Raw genomic sequence first — 20,041 nt, 5'->3', positions numbered from 1 at the left:
TACTCTCTAGTACCTGACCCTTTCCCTTACCCTTCCTAACCGTGACCCACTTGTCTGCCTCCCATGGCCCCGGTGTGACCACCTGCCTGTAACTCCTCTCTATCAACTCCTCACTCTCCCTGACCAGACTAAGGTCATCGAGCTGCAGCTCCAGTTCCCTAACGCGGTCCTTTAGGAGCTGCATCTCGACGCACCTGACGCAGATGTGGACGTCTTGGAGGCTTGGAGACTCCAGGACCTCCCACATCCGGCTCCGAGAACAACAAGCTGCCCTCACACTCATACTGCTCCTCTCCTAAAATAACAACAAAAAATGAATACCAAACCTTCCTCGCCTCGCCTGTTTCCGCCTAAGCCCGTTGAGCCAAAACCCTTAAGCCTTCACTCTGCTCCTGGCTCACTCTGCCACCCGCAAACTATGCTGCCCGCTGTATAAGGCTGTGTTCCTTTTAAATATTCCGTGCTTCACTGCCCGATGTCACACGCCTGCGCAGTCCCGCCTCTCTGAACGTTGATGGAAAAAAAACTGAAAAATTCAAAAATGGCTTCCTCCGCACTCCCGCTCCGATTCTCAGACTTCCTTCTCCGAATTAAACCCGAAGCAGGATTTCTGTCCTTTTAAATCTTCTGACCACTGACCTAAACACTAGGGGCAATTCAACTTAAACCAGCAATCCCTAATCTTTTTGGGAAATGTTTGGAAAGTGGTCTCATGGAGAACATGCAAACTCCACACAAACAACAGCCAAGGTCAGGATTGAAACTGGGTCACCTGGGCTGTTAGGCAATGTATCTATCAGCTGTGCTACTATGTTGCACAAATTGTAGCAGAGGCTTTTTTTACTCTGGAATTTTTAGACTTCAGTATTATATAAATTTATCACAGCAGCCACATTTTCTATGAGAACTTGGTTCAAAGTGTATAATAAATGTCTGTAACATTTATTATAAATTATCTTTGGAAATTTCAATGATTGCTTTTGAAGTGGGATAACCGTTGAGTCTTTTTAGTCTCGGTAGAGAGATGGTATCAGAAGCACAGTTATTAGAGCAAAGATGGCAATGTCAACACAAAGTCAAGCAAGAAATGATGGGTGATGGTACGGATTCCACAGGGAAGTAAAGAAATAATCTTCAATAGAAATGTCCTAGGTAATTAGATGGTGGAAAATGCATACAGACATTTTGCATAAGACATTGGCATTAACATGCAAAGTTTGAATGAGAACCGTTTGATATTAAGAGAGAGTGTCTGGGTATGTATTCAAAAATTTCCAAAGAATAAAATATTATGTAGACCTGCGAATATATTTTCATTTTTAGTTGCAGTTATTCAGTTTTTGGTTGGCAACTGCAACCATTACTGCAAGACTCAGGATAAAAACATTATATTAGTCAAACAAATAGAGGTAATTCCCAATAAATAACCTTCTTAATACTTCAATTGTCTGTGAATAAAAATAGTCCAGGTATTTCAGAGTTCCCACTGTATTAAGGCAATTGGTACCCTGCTTAAGGAGAGTTTTTTTTTCCAGATTCTTAATTTAACAATCCTCCTGAAGAAGCAGATTCCAAGAATTAGAAATAGGAATAAGAAAAAAAATACAATAAATATGTTCTAAAATGACTTGATTTATGTTTAGCTTAAAACAAAATAGTACATGATATATCTATGCAATATAATCAAAACATTACCTTTGTCAAACTAATTACAATCAATTGTGGCTTTTGTCTTATTTTTAATAACAATAGTTTGGCTGGTTAAACAGAAAAAGAGAAAGGAATAGCTTGTGGAACAATAAACACTGTAGTTTAACCAGTAATAGTCAACAAGGAAAGCATAGGTGTATTTTCCTGGAGGGAGGCCTAAACTATCCAGGAGTTAATGCGGAGAGGTACCATAGTCACAGCAAAAAAAAATCTTATAGGTCTGATAACTCTCCAGCAGTTTTGCTCACACCTCATGTATCAGCGAGTCTTTTCCCCCGTCACTATGATACAAGGAATTACTCAACAAAATGAGAATCTGCCCACCAGTCATGAAAAAGCACCAAATCTAAAGTAGCCAATCACTGTTCTAAGGAGCACAATAAACTATTACTGGATTAGTAATAGAGAACCCCATACTTAACAGGGGTTATTAGTTCCACTGTAGCTTGTAAATTTGATATTAATAAAAATAACAACAAGAAATATAAAATTAAGTCAGTAGAAATAAACAGTAAAGGTATTAGATTGTCTTAAATCTTAATGGGTTTGTTTATAGCTTTAAGCAGTGGTCCCCAACCTCTGGGCCGCGGACTGATACATTGCCGTGAAGAATGCAGTGGTGCAGCGGTAGCCGGAACGCACCCAGCACATCTTTAAGAAAAAAGCCGAAACAAACAAGCTAATTAATTAGGTGCCGCCCGGCACATAAATGTCAGCCCAGATCAGAGGCGACGCAATCGGCAATCACCTCTGATCTGGGCCCACATTTACGTGCCGGGTGGCACCTAATTAATTAGCTTGTTTATTTCGGCTTTTTTCTTAAAGATGTGCTGGGTGCGCTCCGGATACCGCTGCACCACTGCATTCTTCGCAGATCAGTATCGGTCCGCGGCCCGAAGGTTGGGGACCACTGTCTTTAAGGGAGGAAAATCTGCGATTCTTAACTATTCAGCCTATTTTACTAAATGTCCATCCCATTCCCACACTGATGTTTCTGTTTTTAGATACTTTCATTGTTCTAATGATACAAATTTGTTCTATCTAGGTGCCTTGCAGCCCTTGCACCTCAATATTGAATTTATCAATTACAGGTAGCCAATTTTGTTATTTCTCTACAGATGTTCCTGTATATTTCAGTTTCAATTTGTTCATTTGTTTTTTCTCTCTCTTTTCTATTTGTTTAATTGTCCTAAATGAATACTTTGCTTCAGTATTCACAAGTGAAAAGGACCTTGATAAGGGTGAGGTCGAAATAGAACAGGCCTATGTGCTGGACAATGTGGAGATTAACGAAGAAGTGTTGGATCTTCTTAAAAACATCAAGATTGATAAGTCCCCAGGGCCGGACGTGATATACCCCAGGTTGCTGTGGGAAGTGAGATAAGAGATCGCTGGAGCAGTAGCTATGATCTTTGAATCCTCTTTGTCTGCAGGGGAGGTGCTGAAGGATTGGAGAATGGCAAATGTAGATCCCTTGTTTAAAAAAGGTAATAGGGAGAATCCTGGGAACTATAGACCGGTGAGTCTTACATCGGTGGTCTGCAAACTATTAGAAAGGATTCTTAAGAATAGGATCTTCGAGTACTTGGAGAAGTACAGTCTACTCAAGGATAGTCAACATGGCTTTGTGAAGGGAAGGTCATGCCTCACGAGCCTAAATGAGTTTTTTGAAGCGGTAACAAAAGAAATTGATGAGGGTAGGGCAGTAGATGTGGTCTACATGGATTTTAGCAAGGCATTCGACAAGGTCCCCCATGAGAGACTCATCCAGAAAGTCATGAGGCATGGGATCAGTGGAACCTTGGCTGTTTGGATAAAAAATTGGCTTAAAGGAAGAAAGCAGAGGGTAGTAGTGGAAGGAAAGTATTCTGCCTGGAGGTTGGTGTTTAGTGGAGTGCTGCAAGGATCTGTCCTGGGACCCCTGCTCTTTGTGATTTTTATAAATGACCTGAATGAAGAGGCGGAAGGATGGGTGAGTAAGTTTGCAGATGACACGAAGATGGAGGAGTTGTGGATGAAGCTGTAGGTTGTCGAAGGTTACAAGAGGATATAGACAGGATGCAGAGTTAGGCAGAAAAGTGGCAGATGGAGTTCAATCCGGATAAGTGTGACGTGATGCATTTTGGAAGGACAAACCAGGAGGCTGAGTACAGGGTTAATGGCCAGTTACTTAAGAGTGTGGATGAACAGACGGACCTTGGGGGTTCAAATCCATACATCTCTCAAGGTCGCTGCCCAGGTTGATAGGATAGTTAAGAAGGCCTATGGGATGCTAGGCTTCATTAATAGGGGGATTGAGTTCAAGAATAGGGAGGTCATGTTGCAACTCTACAAATCTCTGGTGAGACCACACTTAGAGTATTGTGTTCAATTCTGGTCGCATTATAGGAAGGATGTGGAAGCTATGGAGAGAGTGCAGAGAAGAGTTACCAGGATGTTGCCTGGATTGGAAAACAAGTTTTATGAGGCAAGGTTAGCAGAGCTGGGACTTTTGTCTTTGGAGAGTAGAAGGATGAGAGGGGACTTGATAGAGGTCTACAAGATTATGAGAGGCATAGATAGGCTGGATAGCCAGTACCTGTTTCCCAGGGCATGAATAACAAACATCAGAGGGCATATGTACAAAATTAAGGGAGGGAAGTTTAGGGGAGACATCAGGGGTAAGTTTTTTTTACACAGAGGTTTGTGGGTGCCTGGAATGACTTGCCAGGGATGGTGGTGGAGGCTAAAACATTAGGGGTATTTAAGAGCCTCTTGGACAGGCACATGGATGAAAGAAAATTAGAGGGGTTATGGCATAGTGTAGGTTTAGTACTTTTTTTTAAAGGAATATATGGGTTGGCACATCATTTAGGGCTGAAGGGCCTGTACTGTGCTCTAGTATTCTAGTGTCTAGTTTAAATGAATGACTGCCTCAACAGCTTTAGTCTTCACCAGTCTCAGGCATTTACTGCTTTCTCTTGGCCCCCTTCTCACTTTCTGTAGCTTAAATTCCATGTTTCCTCACTTTTCCAAATCCTGATGCAGTCATTAACCTGAAATGTCTACTCTGGTTCTCTCTGCTTGAACACTGATCTGCTAAATTGCTTTGTCATTTTCTGTTTATACTTTAAATTTCCAATATCTGCAACACTGCCCAATAAAAAGGCTTCTTATTTTATTTAATCGTCTTAACAATAGATTTCAATTTTCTATTTGCTTCTGTACATCCTAACAAAATAGATCATTGTTCTTCAGTGATTCACACACTGCAAATCCCATTATTCTCTCACTCAACAGCCTTGAGCACCCAACCTTGCTTACTGTATAAGTATTTGAAATTGTTTGTGAAATCTGACAGAAGGCCTATTCCTCAATTGCGTTTGGTTGGTTGTAAACTTCTTCTCTTTCTTGAGGTTTTACAGGGTTATTTCTTCTGAGTATGGATTTGTAAGCCTTTACTGACAGCAGTGATAGAGATAAAAAAAACTGTTATGGTCTGATTCAGTTCATACTTTCTAACATACAAGATGAAAACAGGGCATTAATGAGAGTAAAGATAAGTGCAAATGAATCCTTTGTTAAACCAGTGACTACTCCCAGCACCGCCACGTAGCTTCTGAATTAAATAAGATTATAGTACCATGTGGAGGAAGAGGTGTAGAAAAGAACTTGTGGAATAATAATCTGCACTGCACAGGAGTTACCCTAACGTTGTTAACTATCTTTCTTAACACAAGAGACTTGAAATCCCACACATTCAGCAATATATTCAATTGTCAACATCTGAGTTTATAATCACAAATTATTAAATTAGATGTATTACTTACGTGGTACACATGAGCCAAATTTGTCTGGGAACTCTGATATCAGATCATCGTTAACCCGATCTTTCATTGGACCCAGAATAATGACAGGTCTACTGTAATTAACTGATATACAAAGCAATAGATGTTACCATAAAGTCATTTAACATCATTTTAATAAACACCTTATTCTTGTTGAGTTATTATTTCTTAATATTACTGTACTACATATATTTAATAGATAAAGGTTACAATTTAAAATTGTGGAAAAGTACAATTTAATACATAAGTGGAAAAAAGTTCCAAGAAAATATCCATATACTAGTAAATGTGTACATGTAAAATTAGGTTTGGAGACTGAAAAAAACATGGAAATGGGAAATAGAATTTTGAATTGTATGAGGGCAATGAGTATAAAAGTAAAGATTTGAGATGATACATCTTCAAAAATATTAAAATCAGAGAATTACAAATGAAATCTACTGTTTGTTTTCTATTTCTCTAAAATAGCTATTAGACTCATTATTCACATGCCAATGGTGAGATTTAATTATTATTCATATTAGATTCCAGATCCCAACTAGCATTAATGGCCAATGCATTGAATTTCTTTTTTAACCTCTGCATTTTTACAAGAATATATCTTAAGTACTGTGTCTTGCTCAACCTACTCACTAAAACCAGTGATGGAGCAATAATAACTTTTACTTTTAATGTATAATTCTGTTTGACTTACTCTCTTGCTGTATGACTGGTTCATATGAAAGAATGCAGTCTTCTGGTCCCCCTGAGAGAAGACAAACACAAGTGTACTTTGTTCTTTATTCTTAAAAATAGTAAGCTCACTCACACAAATTAAAAAAAAAACTTACATCTCTTTATTTACAAAGATAAGTTGAAGATCTCTCATGGATATTTTGAGATGAATACACTTTGCAAAGTGCTCATTTTTCTAACAAAACATTATTTATATTGAAATATTTGAAAACAAGTAGCTGTTTGACTATCTACAGAAGAAAAGAATTGAATGAGCAAAATGTGCAACAGAAATCAACTCTGGAAGATAAAGTTTTGATGACTAAATCTGAATTTAAATGTAATTAAAAATTCTTTACACAATTTCATAGCTATCAAAAGAATAAATAAATATTGCATCATTTAGTAAAAGTGGACCAGAGGTTTGACATCCAATATTCATTTGCGTTGTGGTAAATTGTTCAGTCTAATAATAAATTTTCAGTGAGTCCTGTAAGGAGGAAATAAATATAAGACTCAAAAACAAAATAAACTTACTGTAGCTGCTTTCACTATCACTGGCATTTGAAGTAACATGTTCTGAAATAATAATAAATCATATTAGGAAGTCCATTTAAAAATGTCAGAAAACAATGCCAAGAGAATTTATTTTTCAGAAAGGAAATTGTATACATGCTGCATAACAGAAATGTACATAATTAAAACATAAAGGAGCTTTGGTAGAGAAATAGCAATTAAAAGAGCAGCAGTAATAGTTTTCATTTGGCAAGAGGAGGTGGAGGTAGATAGGGGGTATTGCAAAGTGCAGAAGGGAATGAGGAGCGATGCAGGATTCTGGATACTGTTGACTGTACATGGTGCTGTGCACCCCAGCAGCACAAGCACAAAATAATTAATGTAATATAAACAATGAATGTCATTAAGACAAGTAAACACATTCTAAGAGATACTCTGGACAGAATTTGAGCACCAATTTCAATTACTCATGCAAAAGTACAAAGAAACTGAAAACGTTTGACGATTTATATCGGGTTTCCTTCTAAGCTCCATTTTTACATGCTGGGATTCTCCTTGGGGATTTATGCAAATAATAATTAAAAGAAAGGTAATTACACAGTGACGTGTTATTCTGGTCATTCTTCAGAACTTACTCAGAGTCTTTGTTCCATAACCATCGTCGGCTAACCCGGGGATCTCCTGCAGAGTAGTCCCCAGACAGCAAGCAAAGACAGGAAGAATAACCGCAGAAGAGGAAGGAAGAAGTCAGTGGATTTGAATTGAATACTACCATGACAGACCATGCAGATAAGCCAATCAGGAGCCCACTTACACCTGCACGTGGTATTGTGCCAGAACCATATTTGTTTCAGAATTTTAATTTGCTTCAAGTAACACATACCAAAATGGTATAATTCAAAGACAGTATCCCTTTGGTTCCTAAATGCAAACTGTATTTCATTCTGAACTGTCAACAAATAGATTGAGAGTGTTTGCTCAGGTGTACCATCTGGTTTTATATTTTGTGAATATGGTAAATAGATGAACATGCTATTAAAGCAGCAGGATGATAGCTAAAACAGAAAAATTTCAGAATAATGCACCTATTGTCTGAAAATTGCAAACAATCTGAAATTCTGACCAGTATATGGCCAGACGTCTATTTGTTATGAAATACAATATACTTAGGTTGATTAAAAAAAGGGACACAGTCTCATACCCATTTATAAAAAGTTTGCCTTTTGTGGGACAAAATAATGATGGGATCCAGATTGCTGTCACACATTGGTCACAGTAGTATAGCCTCACCTACCTCTGCGTGAGTGTGCATATATGTGGTTGTACTGAGTGCACTCTTAGCTATGCTGCCTCTTAAGCCTACTTACGTTCTGGATCACTGGTATCCTGCTCACTGTTGTCCTTGTTCTTGTAGAATGGGAATTTTCGTGAAAAGATGAGGTTCTTTTTACGCTTGTCATTGAATGACTGTGAAGGAGAAAAGGCATGGGGCAAACAGGGACATCTACAATAAATGTTGTCATACTCATGCTGAGAAACTCACAGGTTGTAAAAGTGGAAGTAATAGAAGTGACTTAATACATATGAGCCATCTTATATCAAACTCAGATCAAGCTCACTTTTAGTTTTATTGGGGATGGTATAGTCTGGAAAATTTGAGCCCTATTTAAGTATATTTGAGCCTTTTTGGTCTTTGCAAAATATTTCCACTCCAAGAGTCCACTGAACTTTCTGATTAAAAAGGCTTGCAGTTAATCTGGAATATTAAATACATTATATGTAAACTTCAAAATTTCCTAATGTATCTATTAAAGTTAAGCAATGCAAAAATGTTAATCATAGGGTATTATCATGACACATTAATGCACACTGTTAAGAGACAACTTTGTCAAAGACTGAACATAAAGGGAACATAACCATGCTGTCAGTGATTATCTGTATTTATATTTGGGTGGACATAATGTTAGGGTTGGCATGCAGGTATTTTCCGCTGGCAGGTAAAGCACACTTATTCATGAAATTCTATATTAAATAATGTTAGAGTAGATTTTCAATTTGACACTATGTATTAATACTTGTATTGCAGTATAGTAACTGCTCAATATTAATTTCCATTGAGTGAAAGGGAAGTGAAATCAGATTGCTTTTAGTGACTCTGTTAGTTTCATGCCTAATGGTTCCCCATGATGCAAGATACAACATGAGAAGAGCATTGGGCTCATTTGGAACTTAACAGCTTTATTGAATTGGTGCTTGAATTTTAAATATGCTTTAGCAAGTGTGCTTGCTATTCTGTAAATTAATCTTCTTAAACTTGCGCTAAATAACTTGATTCCCACTAAATACTAGAAATCGTCGGGTTTGTTAAAGTTGTCATGTTAATTTAATTGATAGCTTATCAGAAAATAAAACAATTTGCTGGTATATAATATGACCATTCAAGCAAAGATGGCTGAGATATTGATTACAGGGAATATTCTGCACAAATACATGCTAATATTAGGCAGATAACAATTCATAAACACAGAAGAGATTAGGGAAATCCTTCTACTTATGAGTATTAACTTAATAAGCATTATAGTCACTGCTATTTTACTTCACTTTTACATCTGAACATAATTCAACATTTGTTCAGAAACAAAACATAATTTAAAAAAAGGAACATTACAAGCAACAGACATTGGGCTCGATTTAATATTTTTACACTTTTCAGAGTAATGTCAGGAGATTCCCTGATGATATTGTACTGGCAACTGAACCAAATTTTTCTGTATATAAACAAATAAAGATACTATATTTGGCCAAATGATACTGGCAAAGTACTGTACTGGTGATGAGTTCACTGGGTATTCTTCCATATTGATGTCCTTGTTTCATCAATCTTAAAATTTTACTTTTAGGATAGCACAGATTTTCAAGTGCTCATCTTTAAGTAGGAGGTAAGAAATGATTGGGGAGAAAAGGAAATACAAACAAGTTTTTATTAAATATGAAAAGCAAATTTTGAATAATGGTTCTGGATTACATCAGTTCTGTTGCAAAAAATAATGAATAACTAACTATCTAGATTGGCTCAAAATAGTTAAATAAAAGTCATATTCTATTCAACCAACCAAAGCGACTACAAATTTTGATTGGAGAAGAAACCAAGACTGTAGATACATTTTTGAGGCACATAATTTGTGGTTATTCCTCAACAATAATACAGCCACATAATTAAATCGTGCCCATTATGAAGATATGTAAAAAAAAGTTAAATTATGGTACTTGAAATATTGCAATGAACAATTCACAAAACATGCTTTGTTGGGGAAGCGTCAAGACAGGGAGGTTAAAGCAGCTGAAATAATAAAACATTGTTTTGTTAACAGTTTTTGGATTCATGCAAGCATACATGAGAAATGTAATTTTAATAGTAAATATGACATCAAAAACATGAAACGTAACAGATAAGTGTTTTCTCCAAGATCTGTGTAATTTGGCTCCAGTATGATGGCTAATATGCATTTAAAATGAAAATCTATTTCATATCAGAAGTTCAAAATAGTGAGACCAATTTCCACACATACCACAGAATAACAGCCAGAAATTCATGCCTAACTGGTAGCACTAAATGGTCACTATGTGTCTGCAGTACATATATTATTTCTCTTCTGAAACCAGAATTCATACAAAATGCACAATGAGCAACATGACTATCTTGTGCACTTAGGGAAGATGAATTTTAGGCCATAAATGACCATTCTGCCAATAAAAATGAATGAGAGTGTTTTAAATTGTCTTTTAAATAATGCTAACTCTCAATGGAAGTAAACATTCTGGTAAATACAATTAATTAATTATCACTTTTTCAGTTTTTGTTTCTTTCTGCTTTGTGCAAAGACTATTTTTCCACTCTTCTTTGGCTCTTTGTTAGAAAATAATTTAATTGTATCGGTATTTCACCCTATTTAGTCACCCTTTATATGTGAGTGCTAGCTGATCAACCAATTCATTAAATACAAAGGTGAAACTTAGAACATTTCTGCTCAACTATTGGATGAAAAACAAACCACTAAGGGTCCTCACAAATGTGACTATTTTAAATAATATGGTGTACATGTACGAAAAACAAGCTCAGACTAACCATGAACTAAATTTTCAGATCTATGAACAAAAACTGCAGCAAGTCAGTTTTGCTCAAAATGAATGGTGGCCAGTGCAGTTACCTTGAAATTAATTACTAATAACTTTCAAAGATATTTTGACTCTATAGAGATTAACTATCCCTTCTTTCTTTATTTTTAAGAGATGGTATGTGAGAAATCTGAAGTTAAGACGGGCATTGTACATATATTGCGAATTTGCTTTTCCCTGTATTAACACAATGAAAGGTCAAGGTTAGATCCTGCATACTGTTAGAGGTAGGGATTTTGATCAATCACAAAGTAATATTGCACTAAACACCAATATATCATCAGAGATTCAACCAAAGGACTGAGAAAGATACACATTTCATCATGACAACCTACAAAAATAAACGAGCACGTGATTTGTAAGTAGAAGAGAGACATTTGTAACTTGCAACATTTTAAAGTTATAGTATCCTGATAATAAAATGTTAATCTGCAACAGAATCCCCTTCACCATTGAAAGTGAGAAATATGTTAGCCGGAAGAAGATGGGCTAGTATTGGGAAACATTTATCGTGATTCATTTAGTAATTGATTTTCCTGTATTTGGTGAAGATGAATCTCAGGCCATAATTGACCATTTCTACTACAAGAATGAATCAGGTTGTTTTAAATTATCTGTTAAACAATACTAACTCTCAATGGAAGAGGACATTCTGAAGGACTCACCAGTAGATTTTTGCTTAGAACTGCCAATTGAGATCTTTTCTTCCGTAACACTTACTGATCATGAGTAAGTTCAGGAGGCTTTCACCCCTGCTGAGACATGGAACTGTGCCCTTACTTTATAAAGATGAAATGGGCACTTAGCACAGGCGCTGCTGGAAGTAATTTTGCAGCTTAGGGAGTACTCACAACAGAAATGGCAAACAGTTCATAGATACTGAATGCAGAACTTCAATATGAGGAGTAGAGACACCCAGAGGAATGATTTGAATGCTTAGAATCCCAGGAAACCACATGAACAGAATTGTCTGGGAAGTTACACAGAGAGATTAATGTCCACAAAGATGCATTAATAACTTGGTCCCAGATTTGGCTGGGGCAAAGGAATGGCTAATATAATGACTATATAGTGATCATATCCATCCTCCTCCTCTCATCCCACTTATTTTATTTGACCTCAAATGCCTTACAGCTTGCAGATGGTTCACACAAAACCTCCTGAACCGCTCCTGATGAGCTGGCACCTGTGGTATTGCCTGTACTGCTGGAACCCTGAGTGAGTGCAGCTCCTGTCTTGCACAGGCCTTTCTGCAGAGCCTGTAGGGCATCACTTTCAGCAATGGAAGTGCTGACCAGCTTCTAATCAACACTTGCAATCCAATCACTATGCAACAACTAATGACAGAGCTCACAATCTCTAAAGCAGCACTGACCAAAGCAATTCGGCTTACGAATAATGCATAGGAGCTCCGAAGTCTTGCTTTCAAAGCAAAACTGCTTTGATCATTGTTCCATATCCCAATGTTGCTATAGTTTATGAGGTTTTCAAGACTATCTGGCAATTTTTCTTCAGGCAACTGTCAGCCAGAAGATACCTTGTACATTGGTTGCGTTAGTGAGTCCAGGAGGGTGTACTCTCTCAAAGTTCAATATATTATTAAAATACATATATGTCACCATATACAACCCTAAGATTCACCTTCTTGTAGGCATTCACAGTAAGTACAAGAAACACAATAGAATCAATGAGATATTGCATCTAACAGGACAGATAAACAACCAATGTGCAAAAGACAAAAAATATGCAAAGGCAAACAATAAAAAAAACTAGTCATTAAGTTGAGAACATGAAACAAAGAGTCTTAGAAGGGAGTCCATAGGTTGTGGAAACAGTTCCATGATGGGGTGAGTGAAGTTATCCCCTCTGGTTCAAGAGCCTAATGGTTAAGGGATAATAACTGTTTCTGAAACTGGTGCTGTGGGTCCTGAGGCTCTTGCCTCCTTCCTGATGGCAGCAGTGAGAAGAGAGCTTGGACTGCATGGTGGAGGTCCTTGATGATGGATGCTGCTTTCCTGCAACAGTGCTCCATGCAGACATACTCAATGATGGGGTGGGCTTTAACTGTGATGGACCAAGCTGTATCCACCACTCAGAACAATAGCAATAGTAAGGGAGCTAGGGCTTTACTCTTTGGAGAGAGGGAGGATGAGAGGAGACATGATAGAGGTATACAAGATATTAAGAGGAATAGATAGAGTGGATAGCCAACACCTCTTCCCCAGGGCACCACTGCTCAATACAAGGGAACATGGCTTTAAGGTAAGGGATGGGAAGTTCAAGGGGGACATTACAGGAAGTTTTTCTTTACTCAGAGAGTGGTTGGTGCGTGGAATACACTGCCTGAGTCAGTGGTGGAGACAGATACAGAAGTGAAATTTAAGAGACTACTAGACAGGTATATGGAGGAATTTAAGGGGGGGGGTGATATGGCAGGCAGGGTTTGAGGGTCGGCACAACAATGTGGGCCGAAGGGCCTGTACTGTGCTATACTATTCTATGCTCTATTGGTGCTCTGACAAGTTGGTCTTTGGTTTATTGTTGTTATGTATACCAAGATACAGTGGAAAACTCCATTTTGAAAGCATTCACAGTTGTCTATAACTGGTTGCTGCCACTCACAATAAACAGTGCAGTTTGAAGCTGGACCATCCAGGTCCGGAGCTACTCATGGTTACCTTTCATAAGTATCTCCAACCACTTCCATTCTTAACAAAGTAATAATTAACAGCATAGAGATTCAGGGGGTAGGGAGGGGGATCTCTGGTTAGAATAAGGATGGTAAACAAAAACTCAGTAGAAAACAGCATCTAGCCACCGTGACTCTTAGTCAGTTGAAAACAGTTGGTGGATAGGTTATTCTAGCCAGAGCCCAGCTACCTCTTGTACCTCTTCTGGTGTTGACCCTGTATATGGATTGTGTTCTAGCTCCTGGTCATCCTCAAAGACTAGCGAAACATCTAATATCCCATAATATCCAACTATGAAAAGCATATATGAAATCAGCTTTAACAAAGCTCTCACCCCAATTTTAAACATATTATAGCCCCAAATTTATAACATTCAGCCCTGTTTACTGCAAAGAACTCTGCTTACTTCAAACTCCAATGAACTTACAAGCAATTGATGGATCTCTTATAAACTGTAAGTGCAATTTTTTTTTAAATCTTTGCTCTTTGGACAACTGTTCCATGCCTGGTCCATCTAGGTAAAAGTATGTCATAAAACTTCAATAATTCTGAAGTCACAAAATTACGTTGCACCTTTATAAAACTCCGGTGAGGCTGCATCTAGGAGTATTACTTTTAATTTTGGTCACCCCATTAGAGGAAGCATATGGAGGCTGTAGAGAGGGTGAAGAAGAGATTGACCAGGATGCTCACTGGATTAGAGGGCATGTGTTATAAGAAGAAGTTGGAGAAACTTGGGTTGTTTTCTCTGGAGAGGTGAACACTGACAGGAGATCTGGTTGAGGTTTATAGGTCTATGAGAGGCACAGGTAAAGTAGAAAGCTGGTAACTTTCTCCCAGAATTAAAATATCTGATAGTAGAGGGCATGCATTGAAGGTGAGATGTGGTAAATTCAAAGATAATGTGCAGATTTTTTGAAAACATAGAGACTGGTGGCTGCCTGGAGTGCGCTGGTGGTGGAGGCAGATATAATAAATGCTCTTAAACAGCACATGAATGTGAGGAAAATGGAGGGATATGCACGTTGTGCAGGCTGAAGAGATTAATTTAGTTAGATGTTCAATCAGTTAGCACAATATCATGGGCTGAACGGCCTTTCCCTTTGCTTGTCTGCTCTATGTTGTACGTAATCTGCTATTTGCTTATTCAAAAATCCCAAATGTTTGGCACATGGCTCACCAGGCAATGTTTCCCACACTCCCCCAAGTCTCATGGGTTACCGTGCTCCTCCATGATTCATTGGTCCAGGTTCTCATGCTCACCAAGACTCAACAGGTGCCTTGGTTTCTGTGTTTTCTTGAGACTTAGCAAGGCTCCAGTTCCTACATTTCCCTATACAGTATCTTAGAGAATTTAATGGTGAATTTATTATAACACTCTATGACATCATAAAAATCTAATTAAAAGAGTGGTGGGAATTAATGCAGAAAATATCTGCCAGTTCAGAAAACCTGCTAGTCCAAGATCATGCCAGATTATCAAAGTTTTACTGTATTCATCAATCAATTTCACTAGGTAGATACCAAATGGGTATCACTCAATGATTGAAACCATCCATAATATGAGCATTGTATTTTAATGCTTAAGGTTGTTATAACCGGGAGTGGCAATGGGGACAAGCTCCCACTACCTATTAAATTCTTCCAATGGCCTGTACCAAGTCCAGTTCCTGGCCTTCACGTGTGGCTTAGCTCGGCGGAACCGTTTCTTCTGCCAAGAGAAGGGGCAAAGGTGAGTTACCGGTGCCTTAAAACCAGTTGCTTTGGGCAGATGGGGCTTGTCAGCCGTGGTTGGCAGCTCACCTAGGAGAAGGAAAACTCTGATCTCAAACATCCACTGCCTTGTAACTATACCTACTCATAGGGAAGTCTTTGGGAGTAAGCCCTGAGGAAAAAATCCGGAGCTGGAGTCCCAAAGGCAGTCCTACATTGAGTTCAGTGCTGAGAGCAACTCCTGCGACACTGCTGGTACTAAACTGTATCGGTCTCTGCCGTTCCTTTGTGTTCAGCATATGTGTGGAGAGGGGGAGCTTGCTACATGGGCAACAGTTTGCTCTCCCTATCGTACTGCCCAGGCTTGCATATCTAGATAGCTACAGTGGTGTTGGAAAGTACGTGAACCCCATAGAATTTTCTCTATTTCTGCATAAATATGACTTAAAATGTGATCAGATCATCACATAGACTTAAAACTAGATAAAGAGAACCCAATTAAATAAACAACAGAAAAACATTATACTTGTTCATTTATTTATTTAAAAAAATATCACAAATGACCTGACTTGGTCCAACTAAGCACAGTCCACTGCCAAGAAGGCCCACCAGCACCTTTACTTCCTGAGAAAGCTAAAGAAATTTGGCCTATCCCCTAAAACCCTCAGTAATTTTTATAGATGCACCGTAGAAAGCATTCTTCTAGGGTGCCTCACAACCTGGTATGGAAGTTGTCCTGTCCAAGACCGGAAGAAGCTGCAGAAGATCGTGAACACAGCCCAGCACATCACACAAACCAATCTTCCATCCTTGAACTCACTTTACATCGCACACTGTCAGAGCAGTGCTGCCAGGATAAACAAGGACATGACCCACCCAGCTAACTCACTTTTCATCCCTCTTCCCTCTGGGAGAAGGCTCAGGAGCTTGAAGACTTGTACAGCCAGATTTGGGAACAGCTTCTTTCCAACTGGGATAAGACTGCTGAACGGATCCTGACCCGGATCTGGGCCATACCCGCCAAATATCCGGACCTGCCTCTCATTTTTTTTTTGCACTACCTTACATTCCCTTTTACGTTTTTCTATTTATGATTTATAATTTAAATTTTTAATATTTACTATCGATTTGTACTCCAGGGAGCGCGAAGTGCAGAATCAAATATCGTTGTGATGATTGTACGCTCTAGTATCAATTGTTTGGCGACAATACAGTAAAATGATCCAATATTACATGTATTTGTTGGAAATAGTATGTGAACCTTTGTTTTCAGTAACTGGTGTGACTCCCAGAGATAACTTCAACCAACTGCTTCCAGTAACCGTTGATCAGTCCTGCACATCGGTTGAAGATCTGATCATATTTTAGGTCATATTTATGCAGAAATAGAGGAAATTCTACAGTTTCTACACACTTTCTAGCACCATTGTAGGATGCAATACCCATGGTCAACTCTGATCAATGGAAGCCTCATACCTCATATTTTAATGCCTCAAATATACAGCTCACAATTTAAAATTGCTGAGAAGTTCAGAGTGCACTTAAGGAATGATTTAACACTCTGATTTAACTGTATAATCTATAAGGAACTAGAGTAGCAGTACTCTCATGAAGTCCAATGGTTCATATTCTTCTACCCTCACCTGTGACCTTCAGCAGTCTTATGATTCTCCGTGTCTCAAGATTTCAACTGCAAGTACAAAACTCTAATATCACAAAGTAGTTTGGAATTAAAGGAGCAAGTGAAAGAGTGTTTTAAAACAAAAAAAAAATGCAAGATTTAAAGTCAGTTGTCTTTTTCATCTTGCATCGCACAGGAAATTTGATTGGGTCTTTCCTGTTGTCAGTTATCTTTGCACTTCTGCGGGATACAAGCAATTAAATAACATATGTCTCGGTGTCCTGGGGACACCACCTTTGGGATTTCCTAGGCTAAAATGCACTGGAGCAAGAACTTACAAGTAGTTACCTACAGCTTTGGATCATCTCCACATTGCACATCACTGATCAATGCAGTCTTCCTCCCCAAACACGAATGATCTCTATCCCTGACTCTGTTATTTAATTCTTCTTCATTTCTTGATAGCTGTGACTATTCCTCCCCCTCCCCGCAAACAGCTTCTGTCTCTATTCCTCACAATGACTGCTGGCCTCCTTGCTCTCCAACAATCTGCCAGTCATTTCCACTCCCTACCCCCATCAGCTTCCAGTCTTCTCTGGATCCAATCTCTCTCTCCTTAATATCTAAACTCTGATGCCTTTCCACCTCTACACCTCCTCCTGTCTAACTAAAGGAACAGTTAACTAATGAGCCAATGGGAAGTGCGAAACATTGAGAAAGGGTGATGGTCCAAAGAGAAAAGGTGGAACATTTCAGTACTGACGTTTTATATAATGAGCCAATATCCAAATGGTCATTGGCAATTTGCTCTGCCATTCGTATGCTCCTTAATCAATTCATGAGACTTTCTAAAAGTGTGCATTTTATATATAGTATACAGTTTATCCTAAGTTTTTGAACATAATCTTCAATCAAGTATTTTGACAGAAAATGAAAAATGTGCACTTTTGTGGAAACTAACAATACAAAATCATTTATATCCATCTCTGTACAAAAATATTATGAAGTAAATTTAGTCAAGGACAGACCAATTTTCAAATTTGCAAGTATTCACTGTAAAAATATTTACGTCAGTATTCTCTAAATTAGATACATCAGGAAAACACAGGTTTTGGAGAAATCCATTTAAATTATTGGATCCAGGAAATACTCGTTGATGTATTTTTGTAGGCAGGCCTGTAAAAGGGAGAGTGAAAGATAATTGTACATCATCTTGGCTCTTTAAACTGACTGTTGTTGAACTATTGTTGATATTAGAGATTGTAATGTGGTCTACTTTGGGGAAATTTAGAACTGGGGGCTTATTTTCAGAAATAAAGAGTTCCCCTTTGGAAGGAGGTGAGGAAGATTTCTTTCCTTAGGTTATGAATCTTTGAAATTTTCTTTCCAGATTTGTGGATGCTAAGCATTAAATATATTTAAGGTCAATAAACACTTACTTTTTTGGTCTAATTGCTATCTTTTATGCTCTAATGCTCTTATTCTCAGAGAAATTTATGTCACATATCTGACATTATTTCCAATCAAATTCTTCCCTCTTACTCACTTGGAATTTAAAGTTGTAATGATAGCAAAACTATCAAGCATTATTATCAATGCTGAGACAATCTTTGCTGTTGAAAGTGGAAATCAGAAACTGTAATATGTTACCCATCTCCTTTACAGGTTAACTGTGTTGGTCTTCTCTGATGCAATTACAATTTTCAATAATTCCATCTGATATAAATTTTCAGTATTTACTTTTGCATTTTTCTCATACTGCAGTTGAAGCTATGGTTGAATATAAATTTCCAAAGCATTAATTTTATTTGACAATGACTGCAATCCAATCGGTTGATTTGACTTATACCACTTCTTCATTGTAGGAGTGCTTGATATCTGAAATCAAACAGAGTACAAACATCCCCTTTCATTTATAACTTCACATTGACACAAAATAATTGGTCAATAGTTTGACTTATTTTGTATCTCTGTTGTAAAAATAGATACCAGTGTACTGTGAACTGGAGGTATTGTCAAGTTATGCTGCCTCACACTCAATTTAACAGCTTTATACTCTTCCTTTGTAGGTTGGAATATGTTCATCAAAATAGTAATATGTATTTACATGTTGATTACAATGTGCCTGTTCTTAGTCTTTATAAAATATATAAATGCTCTGTTTCTGGTGTTTTAGAATACAAATTAATGATACCATGGGTGCATCTGTATAAATGCTTACTTTGTGTTTTCTGTTTGTCAAAACCTAAAATTTCCAGACTATAGCTTGGACAAATCAAGGAATTATGCAAAATTAATCATATTATATTGATGATGAATTAGTAAACATATAATTTTATCTCGACATGTTTCAGTGCATGATCATATACTGTAATTTTATTTTTTTTGACAAAAGTTAGCTTTTATTTTGTGTAAGTCATTTCTGCTTGGATAGTTATTACTTCAGAAAAACTCCATTCAGACTGCTTTCTTGTAGTCATAAAGCAGTGTATTTTTTGGTATATAAATGATTTAAATCAGTTCATTATATGAAGAACAGTAAAACCAAAAAGGGAATGCAACACAGGTCAGTTTGCACAAATACACTCTGCACTCACCAGATCTGTATCTCATGAGTCAGTATTCTTATAATTACATGGATAGAAAACAACACGTACCCATATAATTGCCTGGAGCAGAGATGCAACAATCTTTGTGAAATATAGAATTCACTGGGAACCAGTTATTGAACAGTTTCTTTAAACCTATGCCAATGGTATTGATGATCATATTAGATCATAAATTCCACATGTTCCAACAAATTCACTGATAATACCAGCCCCCTTAATGAATTCACAGTACATAGTTTTATAAGGAATGAGATAAATTCCTGAAGATCTCGAAAAATGTACTTTGCATTCCAATATAAGCTCCATTGCAACATTATAATCTTCATGAATTAGAACAAATATAATTCTATGAAGGCTGAGATTGAGATTGCTCTCGCTTAATTTGCAGTGGGCCAAACTGCAGACTTGCAGAGTCCTGAGGTGCAATTGTTGCACTTTGCTGTAATGTGGGCAGTGTAGTTTAGT

General features: G+C 37.6%; 1 protein-coding gene across 6 annotated transcripts in view; it reads right to left on the bottom strand.

The window, feature by feature from the left end:
• The window catches only part of dlg2 (discs, large homolog 2 (Drosophila)), an 841,994-nt gene that overhangs the window by 39,006 nt on the left and 782,947 nt on the right, over nt 1–20,041 (bottom strand). For 5 of the 6 annotated variants that reach the window (XM_063053945.1, XM_063053947.1, XM_063053949.1 and 2 more), the window contains 4 exons: nt 8,135–8,234; nt 6,789–6,830; nt 6,232–6,282; nt 5,520–5,621 (listed from right to left, as the gene is read on the bottom strand). In XM_063053945.1, the coding sequence (XP_062910015.1) occupies nt 5,520–5,621; nt 6,232–6,282; nt 6,789–6,830; nt 8,135–8,234 (295 nt within the window). Of the gene's footprint in view, nt 1–5,519; nt 5,622–6,231; nt 6,283–6,788; nt 6,831–7,402; nt 7,449–8,134; nt 8,235–20,041 lie in introns of all 6 variants that reach the window. The other variant, XM_063053946.1, reaches the window with a different exon arrangement.

This window comes from Mobula hypostoma, chromosome 7 (assembly GCF_963921235.1).
Source record: "Mobula hypostoma chromosome 7, sMobHyp1.1, whole genome shotgun sequence".
NCBI classification, from domain to species: Eukaryota; Metazoa; Chordata; class Chondrichthyes; order Myliobatiformes; family Myliobatidae; genus Mobula; species Mobula hypostoma.
Note: the sequence above shows the minus strand (reverse complement) of the source record. Positions and strands in the feature narration are given on the sequence as shown.